General features: G+C 35.9%; 1 protein-coding gene across 1 annotated transcript; it reads right to left on the bottom strand.

Annotated features, from left to right (window-relative positions):
• Nucleotides 1-2,347: 2,347 nt before the first annotated feature.
• Nucleotides 2,348-2,644, bottom strand: K441DRAFT_565493 (uncharacterized protein; the record flags this gene model as incomplete). The annotated part of the gene is made up of 1 exon (XM_067643707.1): nt 2,348-2,644. A coding segment is annotated over one exon (297 nt), but the record flags the coding sequence as incomplete, so codon positions are not given.
• Nucleotides 2,645-11,448: the final 8,804 nt, after the last annotated feature.

Genomic DNA, 11,448 nt, shown 5'->3' with positions numbered 1-11,448 from the left:
AAAGGAGGCTTTTATATAGTTACTAAATAGATGTAAATATGTATCTATTATAAGGGTAATATTTACCCTTAGTTAATTAATTAATTTTTTATTATTAATATAACGTGGCTAACGGGGTTTTGACCGCCCCCCCAGTTATGACCGTTTAGAAAATCAAAGTGAGCCGAAATGTTAATTTGGTGGAAAACAACTAACAAAAGTTCCAAACGGTCATAACTAGGGGAGCGGTCAAAACCCCGTTAACTACGTTAGCTATACTAAGCCAAAATGCCTTATTAAATATATATAGGCTTGAGGAAAAATAAAATAACCAATTATATTATATTTAGATTATTTATTATATCTTTTTTAACTTAAAACCGAATTATTTAGTAATAAAGCCTAATTTTTTAACTTAATAGCTATATAAGCTATTATATAATTAAGTTTTTATTAAAATATAAACAAATAAATATATAACTTATTTTTTCACTACTTTATTTAATATAGTGACCTTTAAATCTATTATATTTCTCCTTTATTAAATTAAAATATTAGAAGTAGATTATAAAGCTTATATTTCTTAATAATATAGCTTTAATTAAGAAGTACTACTTTACCAAGTATTACTACAAGACCTAAAGGCAAGGTCTTATAGCAAAAATAATTAAATTTAGGTAGTATATCGGTAGTAATTATCTATAAAATCCATATAATGGCTTAAATTTTTTATAGGTTAAAAATAAAGCTTTAATAGAGGGTTTAAGCTTTAAACAGGCTAATAATAATTAGGTTAACATTATAGTTACCATAAAGAAGCCCTATAATATATATTATATAGATTAAGGCCTTTATAATAGATATACACTAAATTAAAAATTTAGTTACTTTTATAAAAAGTAAGTCAACAACTTCAGCAGCTTATTATAAGGGTAATATATATGGACCCTTAAATATATAGCCTGCAATTATAACTTAAAGACCTTAAAAGCTGAAAAATTTATAGGTAAGTACCTATAGATCTAAATATAGACTTTAAATATAGAGATAGAATTAAGGATGCTATAGAGGAGGCAAAGGAGAAAAGTGCTAAAATAAGGACAAAGGAGCCAAAATTAAAGCCTTAAATCGCGTTAGCTGGAAAGAGCAAAGTCAATATATTAAATAGCATGTAGGGGTAAATAGTCAATTTAATTTGGTTGGGTGTAGATAGCTTCTAAAGTGTTGCGACCAATTTTGGTGAGGTAACCGAGTTCCGGGGGTCTAAGCTTAGTTATAATAATCCAGATATATAGGGGACTAGTATAAATTATTAATATATATAACCCTAGGGTTAAAGGGGTCCTATAAATAGAGAATATTATATTAGTAATAAGCTTACTAGAAGCCGAAGGCATAGAGTTTATCTTATTAGGAGATATAAACCTCTACTACCCGCGGTAGGGGGGTATCTATATTGCTACTAAACGATAGGTAGAGTGCCTACTAAAAGCTATAGATATCTGGGGCCTTAAGATAGCTACCCTCCTAGGAGCAATTATATGGTAACGAGGTACTGCTAGAAGTATAATTAACCTTATATTTATAAACAAAGGCCTATACTAGAGACTTAAAAGGTATAACCCTAAAGAAGAATAAGCACTTACTATAGACTATATCCCTATCTAGATATAGCTAGATCTAAATATTAAGGTATAATTAAATAGCAAAAGATATGTAATAAGGAAGCTTAAAATAGATAGTTTCCTTAGTATAGTTAAACAATAACTTTAAGACCTAGAAGAAATCCACCTAATACTAAACAAGCGAGGCTTTTTTTAAATTTTTTTTTTATCCATTGTATTATACTACGTACAATACTGCGCATGCAGCCTTAGGCTATAGCGCTATAGTTCTATATACATAAATCCTTTCTAGGCAGCTTAATATGTACTAGTAGCTATGTCCTAGTAGTTTATAGTTTCCTAGTAAAACACTAAGATACTACAACTACTCGGGAATAAGAAAATGGTAAGAAAAACTATAAGAAATCCTAACCCCTATCCCTGTCCTTTTGCAATTTATTTCTGTTCTTTTGCTCTCTAATATCTTTTTAAGAGTCTAGTAGGAGTTGCCTCCTTCTAGAATCCTATCTGTTTTATTCTTCCATAGAATCTCCTTCGCGTACTAGTTTAGCAGCTTTAAGAGTCTTACAGTCTTTACTATTAGCAAAGTGTTTTTCTTTACAATTAATGCAAAGAGGGGTGGTATGCTAGCAAGGCTTACCTGTTATTATACAGGTAGAACAGGAATAGTCTTTAGATAAATATGCAGCCGCACAGTATCTGTAGGCCCTAGTAGAGCACCTGTCTCCTATATGGCCAAATTTTTAGCAGCTCGTACACTGCGTAGTAGGAGAGACTTCGAGGTATTTTACTACCTTAGTAGCTGTACCTGCAATTGATATCTCTTTTTGCTTAAGGATTTCTTGTCTTTTTTCTTCGTTCTCTATAGTAAAAACTATAGAGCCAAATCTGGTCTGTGGATTGTGTCTTTTTTCACTAGATAAGATCCATTTAGGTAGTCCTTGTATCTTTATAGGATTAAAGGTCTTAATTTCTTCTTTTAGAAGCTTAGAGCCTCCTTCTCCTAGGAAAGGTAGGGTAGGAACCCCATGGGCTATAACTTAAACCCATGGTTCTAGTTTTTGTTCTCTTTAGAAGGTAAAGCAGTTATACTAGATCTCCTTATATTTAACTAGGAAATCTGCATTATACTCCTCTGTAGTAGTAAGGAGAATATTTTGTTTTCCTCTAGTTCTAGCTATAGACGCTAGTACTGGTTTTTCTACTTGCAGTTTTGATGTAAATAGTTGATTGACTTTGTTTCGTATTAAGAAGATATTTAGAGGTTAGTCCTTTTCGTCTGTAATTAGGACTAGCTTCCTTTCTTATAACTACTTTTTCTTACTTCTAGTAGAAGTAGGAGGACTCCTACTAGAAGGAGGTGGTAGTGAGGAGGGTAGGGAGGACGAGGAAGGGAGGTTCTTCCTTAGTCTTTCTGCGTAAGTTTTCTTAGTAGGGGCTACCTCCTTACGGAGAGCCCTTACTTCTTCTACTAGCCCTTTTAGGACATCTTTTTCCTTTTCTTTTCCTTTTATGAAGGGATTTTCTCCTACTAGGATACTCCTTATATAGTCCTCTAGCTATTTAACTTATTCTTTTTTTTTTCTTCTTCTAGCCCTTTATATGCCTGGGTTAGGCTTTCTAGAGCTTTTTGTAGGTATTGTTCTGGAGAAAGGGGAGGAAAAGGTATAGGTGTACTAGGTATGCCATCCGTAGTAGTTATTGGTTTCTTTTTTATAGGTTTTTGGTTTTCTTTTTCAGGAGAAGTTTAAGGATGTTCTCTTTTCTCTCCCTTCTTAGACAAGCTGGGAGGAGAAAGAAAAGAAGATGAAAATAGAAATCTATTATCATTTCTTTCTATAGGGGTTTCGCCTATAGACTCGTTGTCGTCACTTATCTCTATAGGAGGTTTCTTTTTAGGCCTGGTAGGCCTTGGCATCTTATAGGGGGAGTTTTCTAGTTTTTACTATCCTTATACCCTTTTTCCTTACTAATCCTACTAGAGGATTTCTGGGGAGATTAGGTTTAAAGGTAGTAGTAATACTAGACCCCTGGTATTGGTAGTGGTAGTAGTAGTAGTTTTGGTGTTTCTGTCCGTGCCTCGCTTACAAGCTAGGACCACCCCTAAGAAGAATTTTCTGTTGGGGGAAAGGGGGTAAAACGACAATTAAATCCACCTATAGCTCGCTAAGCAGTAGGAATTGGGTCTTGAAAGTTGGAAAATCGATTGTTTTTGGTAGTAAGATGGGTATGCGTAAGTTTTGAAGTGCGGCGCTTCCTTTTGGTAAGGTTGCATGTGTGATGAAAGTTTTACGAGCGAGGCTTATTAGCTACCCTTAAGGAAATCGACCAAAGACTAGAAAGGATTTAGGTAGCGATTAAAAATGGGCTAAAAGAACACTACCTAGTCTTATATCTAGGCCCCTATACGTAATATGCACAGTCCATATAATGCGCGGTTCTTATTATTAGCTAATAATAAGTAAGAAGGAAATATATAAGTAGCTATAACCCTAAAGATAAAAGACGATATAAAGATATAAGAAACTAGTTAAAGAATACCCTAAGAAAAGAAGCAAGAAATAACTAGAGATGGTTTATAAACAAGCTTACTTTTAACCTAAGCCTCCCCTATAACAAAGGCCTTTAGGCTATAGTAAAATAGGTATATAAAAAAAAGGTAGAACGCCTAGTAGAAGACCTATACTTACCGCCCCTTTAAAGAGTAGAGGAATTATAAGCAACTAATAATAATAAGGAAAAGGTAAAGATCCTTATAGAAAGGTTCTTCCCCTAACCGGCTTTAGTAGACCTTAGCGATATTATAGGTAAAACACCGGTGACTTGCCTGTAGGTCGACAGCAATATAATAATAGAAGAAATACCTAGAACTATTAGCCGCCTTTTAAATAATATAGTACTAGGACTAGATGGGATTCTAAATAAGGCCTTAAAAACCTATAGACTACTTATAGTACCTTAGCTTACAGACGTAGCCAGAGTATACTTTATAGTAGGCTACTACTCGTAACTTAGAAGATCTATAATAACGGTTATTTTATATAAAAAAGTAAAGCAGACTATTTAATCCTGGGAAGCTACCGCCCTATTACTTTAAAAAAACACCTTTAGCAAGATCTTAGAAAAGGTAATAGCGGACTATATAGCAGATATAGCTAAGAAACACGCCCTACTACTACAAAGCCAGATAGGGGTAAGAAAGAATCGCTTAACGCTATTAGCACTTACGCTGCTCGCTGCCACTATTAAATCTATATGGGCCATGTGAAAGGACTTTATAGTATTAATGCTTAGCCTAAATATTAGCGGCGCCTATAACAATATACCCCATAAGCGCCTCCTATATATTCTTAGGGCAAAGGGCTTCCTAGAATGGATTATATAATTTATTTAAGGGTTTATAGGCTAAAAAGAAATATTACTAGTCTTTAGCAGATACTAGAGCCCCCCTATTACAGTTATAATAGGAATACCATAAAGATTACCCCTCTCGCCTATACTCTTCCTTTTCTTTATAAGTAACTTACTTAACTCCTTTAAGGAAGGGGCGACCTAAGGGATAGACTTTATTAATAATATAAACCTAATTATATATGGGCTAATAGCCGCAAAGAATGCAGAACACTAGAGAAAGCCTATAATACCTATATAGAATAGGTAAGACAATATAGAGTCTAATCCTTACCAGAGAAATACTAGCTAATCCATTTTATAAGAAAACGCAACTAATCTATAAATCTTTAGCATATAATTTATATCTAAGGCTTTAGGGGTTAACTAGTTTAAAGCCTAAGGGTACTAGGAGTATAGGTAAATAATAAGCTTTAGTGGAGCGTATATACGTTATAAGCGGCCTATAAGGGCTAAGTATAGTATATTATAATATCTAGGATCGTTAATTCTATATATGGCCCATGCTTCTAGAGGTCGCGCTTACTATATATAGTAGTTATCTAGCTAACTATGACGTATAGATCTAGTATTTGGGCTATAAAAGAAACCGGAAAAGGCCCCCCTAAATCACTCCTTAAACCTGTTACGGCACTAGCAGAACTTGGCAGAACTACGCACCGGCAAGTTGCTACAGATTGCCGCATATTGCGGTCACGTGACGCGAAGATCGTATATAGCTTCGAGCGGCGCTCCCCTTCTTCTCCTTTCCTTTCTTTAGCTTTAGATTCTCGTTTATAGACAATCCAATCATACAGGCTTGCGCGACCCTTTTGCCGTGCTTATGTCTTAATTNACTAAGTCGCTAATATTATCTAAAGCTTACTCTACTCTTTCTTCCTAAGAAGGAGCTTAAATATATCTATAAGAATATAGAACAGGACCCTAAGGACATTACTAGGACCACAAGGACAGGACCTAAAAGAAAAGAATAGAACTCTAAGGAAAGGACCTATAAAACACGCATAGACCAGAACCCCTAAAGAAATTACCCGGAATTACCTAATACCCCTACTACTATGCTATAAACTACAGTAGTAGGTAAAGCAGCTGTAGGACCCTTAAATACTTTAGATAAAGAAACAATTAACGTTTTAACCCCCTAGACGGAGCTTGCGGCTACTAATACTAAAATTAAATAATTATAAGAGCTACTTAAAGCTAGAGATACCCCTATATCTAATAATAAGTTATTATTAGACAACTAAAGACTTACTATAGTCCTTTAGGCCCTATCCTAGCGCCTTAGTAGATCCACTGAGGCCTATATAGCACTAAAGCGGTTAGCAAAGGTCGCGGACCCCCTATTACTTACAGACGGAACCAACCCTATATTTAATAATTAGAAGCTTTAATTACGGGACAAGCTTAAAGTTAATATAGACTATTTCCCTAACGCCCGAGCCAGAATAGCCTACGTCTTCGGCCGTACTGGCGGAGATACCTAGACGCATTTACGCCCGCAATACACTAAAGACTTAATAGACCCCTTTATCTCTAAAAAAGAAATAATTAAATACCTGTCTTTTATTTATAAAGACCCTTTTAAAGTATAGAACGCCCGCCTTAGCTATAAAAGCCTAAACATAAAAATAATAGAGACCTTTTTAGCCTTCTAAACCCGCTTTCTATACCTAGCTAGATAGGCCTAGATCCCCTAGAAAGACCTACTACTAAACCTCTTTAATAAGCTTACCCTAGACCTACAGCGGGCCGTATTACTAGCTTATATTATAGTATAGACGTTAAAGGAACTTATAGACTATTGCCTAGCTATTAACTAAGGCCTCCGTTAAATTAAGGCATATACTAACTGGCTAAAAACTAGAAACCTTATAAACCAGGCTATAAGTACTGCGAGTACGGCCTATAGTGCCCTGGTATAATTGGCAACTCCTATAGCTAACCCGGCAGCTAGCTGCGCAGCTACCCCTACTACGGGCCCAGTATACACCCGGCCTATATACAGCGACCCCTATATATAGGCCCTTAGCGATTAAAAAGCTTGCTTTTTATACGGTTAAACAGGCTACCCTATAAGGAACTGCCTAATAAAGGTAAAGACAAATAAGGTCCTATTAATTTAGGAGGATAGTATAGAGCCGGAAAAAGAGGAACCCTAAAGGAAGACTTCTCTTTAGGGTTAAAAGGGATTAATATGTCACATATTAATCTAGGTTGGCTAGTTAGTAGAAGAAGCTACACTATCCCTTATACTTTATTTCGCAATAGATATTAAGTTTTAACCTCTGCTTTAGCTAACTTAGGAGCAAATACCTTTACCTTAATTAATATAAAGTGCGCTGCAAAACTGGCTGACTTTTTAAATGTACCCTTTAAAGAACTGCCTAAACTAATCCCTATTTGCGGTTATAACGGATAGATAGGGCTACCTATTATAACTATCTTGCGGATCTACCTCCGCGTTAACGGATGAAGGCAATATAATATCCCCTTTCTTATTACGGACTTAGGAAGCCACAATATAATCTTAAAAAGAAAATGGCTAGCCTATTTAGGCTTATAGCTTAAAGTATAGAGTAGACGGCTTATTTAGCCTAAGACTCTACCCCTAACCCCTTTCTTTATAAAAGAAATTAGTATTATAATAGAAAACCTTATACGGCCCCAGATTAATACCATTTACTAGGCTAATGCTATGCGCAGAAACTAGGCCTTTAAGAAGGACGTACAGCTTAACCCGTAATGGATCCGTATACTACGCCGCCCTCAGACTACCTATATTACGCCACCCGCACCAGAGACCTAGGAAGTTGGTAGTAACCTAGCTAAGTTCCCAATAGAGAACCCTATAAAGCTATAAAGGAAAGCTAGGGATATTAGACGCTACACTAAACTAATAGATAGAAAGGATAACTTATAGAAAATAGAACGTGAGCTAAGGAAGACTATAAACCCTATACCGTAAACTACGGCCTAACGGACGCTAAAGAAACCTATGGACCTCCTACCAGTTAATATCTGCTGTATTAGCGCTATAGGATTCTACTAGAACCTAGTTCAGCCTAATACCGTTACCTTTATAACTAGCCTATATAAAATTAACCAAATAATTAAGAAAAAGGAAAGTAAGCTTAGTAGATAGGAAAGCGGGCTTATAGATAAAGAACTAGTAGAGCAAAAACTGCCCGATTGACACCGGAAATTTAAGGATGTATTCTCTAAGGCAGCGTCTAATATACTTCTACCCTACTAATTATATAACTATAAGATCGAGATTAAGCAAGATAAGGGAAGCACCCTTAGCTTTAGCCCTCTCTACCTATAGTCTATTACCGAATTATAGGCTATAAAGCAGTACCTTATTAATAACCTAAATAAGGGCTTTATCGAGCCTAGCTAAGCCCCTTTTAACTTACCTATTCTCTTTATTAAAAAGCTAAATAAAGGACTACGCTTCTGCATTAACTACTATAAGTTAAATAATATAACCCGCAAGGACCGCTACCCGCTGCCCTTACTTAATAAAACTCTTACCCAAATAAGTAGAGCTAAGGTTTTTACAAAGCTTAATATCCGCTAGGCCTTTTACTGAATTAGGATAGACCCTAGGTCTAAAGATCTTACTATATTCCGGACCTGTTATGGGACGTATAAATATAAGGTACTTCCTTTTAGACTAACTAACAGACTAGCTACGTACCAGCGGTATATAAATAATATACTCTTTAACTACCTTAACGACTTCTATACGGCCTATCTAAATAATATTATAATTTACTTAGAAAACGAACTAGAATACAAGGAGCACATCCATAAAGTCCTATAATGGCTCCGCGAAGCTGGCCTCCAGGCTAATATTAAGAAGTTAAAATTTAGTATTAAGCGTATAAAGTACCTAGGTTTTATTATTAGTATGGACGGAATTAAGGCTAACCTAGAGAAAATAACCGTAATTAACTAATAGACGCCCCCACGGACCGTAAAGGGGGTGTAATTGTTTTTAGGTTTCTATAACTTCTACTAACGCTTTATTAAGAACTATAGTAGGATTACCCGGCCTTTTAACCGCCTTACTAGAAAAGACTAGCCCTTTTACTTTAACGCTATATATAGGCAGGCCTTTAATAAGCTTAAAAAACGGCTAGTATTAGCCCCCTTACTTGCCCACTTTAACCTAGAACGGCCTTTAATGCTAGAAACTAATGCCTTAAACGGCGCAATAGCTAGTAGTTTTTTCCCAGAAGCAACCGGATGGAAAATAGCACCCTATTGTATACTATTTAAAGACTATAATAGATGTTAAACTAAACTACCATATCCATAATAAAGAAATGCTGGCTATTATCTCTAGCTTTTAGCACTGGTGTGTATAGCTAGAGGGGACCCCTAAACCTATTAAAGTAGTATCAGATTATAAGGCCCTAGAATACTTTATAACAACTAAGGCCCTTATAGCCCGGCAGGCACGCTAGGCGGATATCCTATCTTAGTTTAACTTCTTAATTATATATAGACTAGGCGCTATAAACCGTACGGATGCTTTTACTAGGCGTGAATAAGACCTAGGTAACTATACGGCTGTGAAGATCTTATTACGGACCTAGACGCTACTACAACTAGAGCACCTTAACCCCCAGATATAGGCAGAACTAAGTATAAACTCCTTAGGCGCTGAGATATATCCTATTAACCCTTTAGGACTTAACTTAATTAACAAATTGCTGTAGATAAACCGTACGGCCCCTTCTCTACAGGAGTACTATAAAAAGGCAAAGAACGTTACCAGCCCATAGTCCCTTAAAAATGGATTACTTAAGTATTAGAAATGGCTGGTAGTGGTAAAGGAATAGAACTTATGGACTCGGCTTATTGCTAAAGCATATACCTAGGTCTCTACGGCCTACCCTAGAAAGAATAAGACCCGTAGGATTATTAGCGACCGCTATTATTAGCCCGGAATAGTTATAAATATTAACCGCTATATACGGAACTGCAACGACTACTATAGGTCTATAATCTCACGAGATAAGACCCTAGGACTATTAAAACTCCTCCTAATACCCGACCGCCCCTAGTAATATATCTCTATAGACTTTTATAAGCTACCTCTAGACCGTAACGGATATAATATAGTTATAATCCTAGTTAACCGCTTTGGCAAGCGCCTGTTTTTAATTCCCTATTATAAGAATATTAATGTTAAAGAGGCAGCCCGATTATATATCTACTACGTCTACCGAATTTACGGACTACTAGATACTATTATATCCGACTATAGGCCGTAGTTTATATTAGCCTTTTAGAATAAGTTTACCTAGATTCTAGGTATTAAGCTAAAGCTTTCTACGGCATATTACCCCTAGATAAATGGTTAAACGGAGATTGTAAATTAATACTTGGACTAGAGACTCCGGCCTTTCGTTAACTACTTCTAGGATAACTGGGCTAAACTATTACCCTTAATAGACTACGCCTAAGCGACCTTACCCCATAACTCTACTGGATTTGCCCCTATTTAACTAGAAATAGGTTACNTACCCCGTATAAGCTTTNACTNGGAAAGACTANAAGGGCCCTAGACNNTANNNNAAAAACTATCTTATAAGGAAGCCTAGTAGTACGCTAAGCGCTTAGAAGAAGCCTAGAAAGTAGCCTATATAAACCTAGAAAAGGCTTAGAAATTAATAGAATAGTAGGCAAATAAGTATAGGCGCGAGCCTAACTTTACTATAGGCGATATGGTCTGGGTTATAATAAAGAACTAGAAAATAGAACGGCCTAGCCGTAAGCTAGACTATAAGATAGTAAGACCGTATAAGATTCTTAATAAAGTAGGTAACTTATACGGGGTTAAGCTCCCGGACTTAATTAAAGTCTACCCTATCTTCTTACCGGATAAGCTACGGAAAGCTATAAATAACCCACTACCCGGATAAAAGAATAAACCTCCCCTACTAATTTAAGTTAACGACGATAATAAATGGGAAATTAAAGAAATACTGGCCTATAAACTTATAAAGGGAACGTTAAAGTATTGTATTAGTTGGAAAGGATATAACCCAGACCCTACTTGGTACCCTATATAGAACTTTATAGGTAGCCCCTATAAGCTTTAAAAGTTCTATAGCCGTTACCCTAATAAACTCGGACCGCTAAAGTACCTAGATAAGTGGATAGAATGCTAGTATAATAAAGATGATAAGCTACCAGAAGAATATAAGGACAAAAACGCCCTAGAAATTTCTTAGTTACGTAAGGTATTAAAATATCTAGGAACTTTAACCGGTAGTCGAAGTTGTTTAATTAGTTAGATTCTCTTGCCAAGACTTTTAGCGGTAAAGCCTAAGGGCAGGCTTTTTTAGAGGGGGGGGGTAATGTTACGGCACTGGTAGAACTTGGCAGAACTACGCACCGGCAAGTTGCCATAGAT

The sequence above is a fragment of the Cenococcum geophilum genome, assembly GCF_001692895.1.
Source record: "Cenococcum geophilum 1.58 unplaced genomic scaffold K441scaffold_26, whole genome shotgun sequence".
Lineage (NCBI taxonomy): Eukaryota > Fungi > Ascomycota > Dothideomycetes > Gloniales > Gloniaceae > Cenococcum > Cenococcum geophilum.
This window is presented reverse-complemented; position numbering and strand designations above follow the sequence as displayed.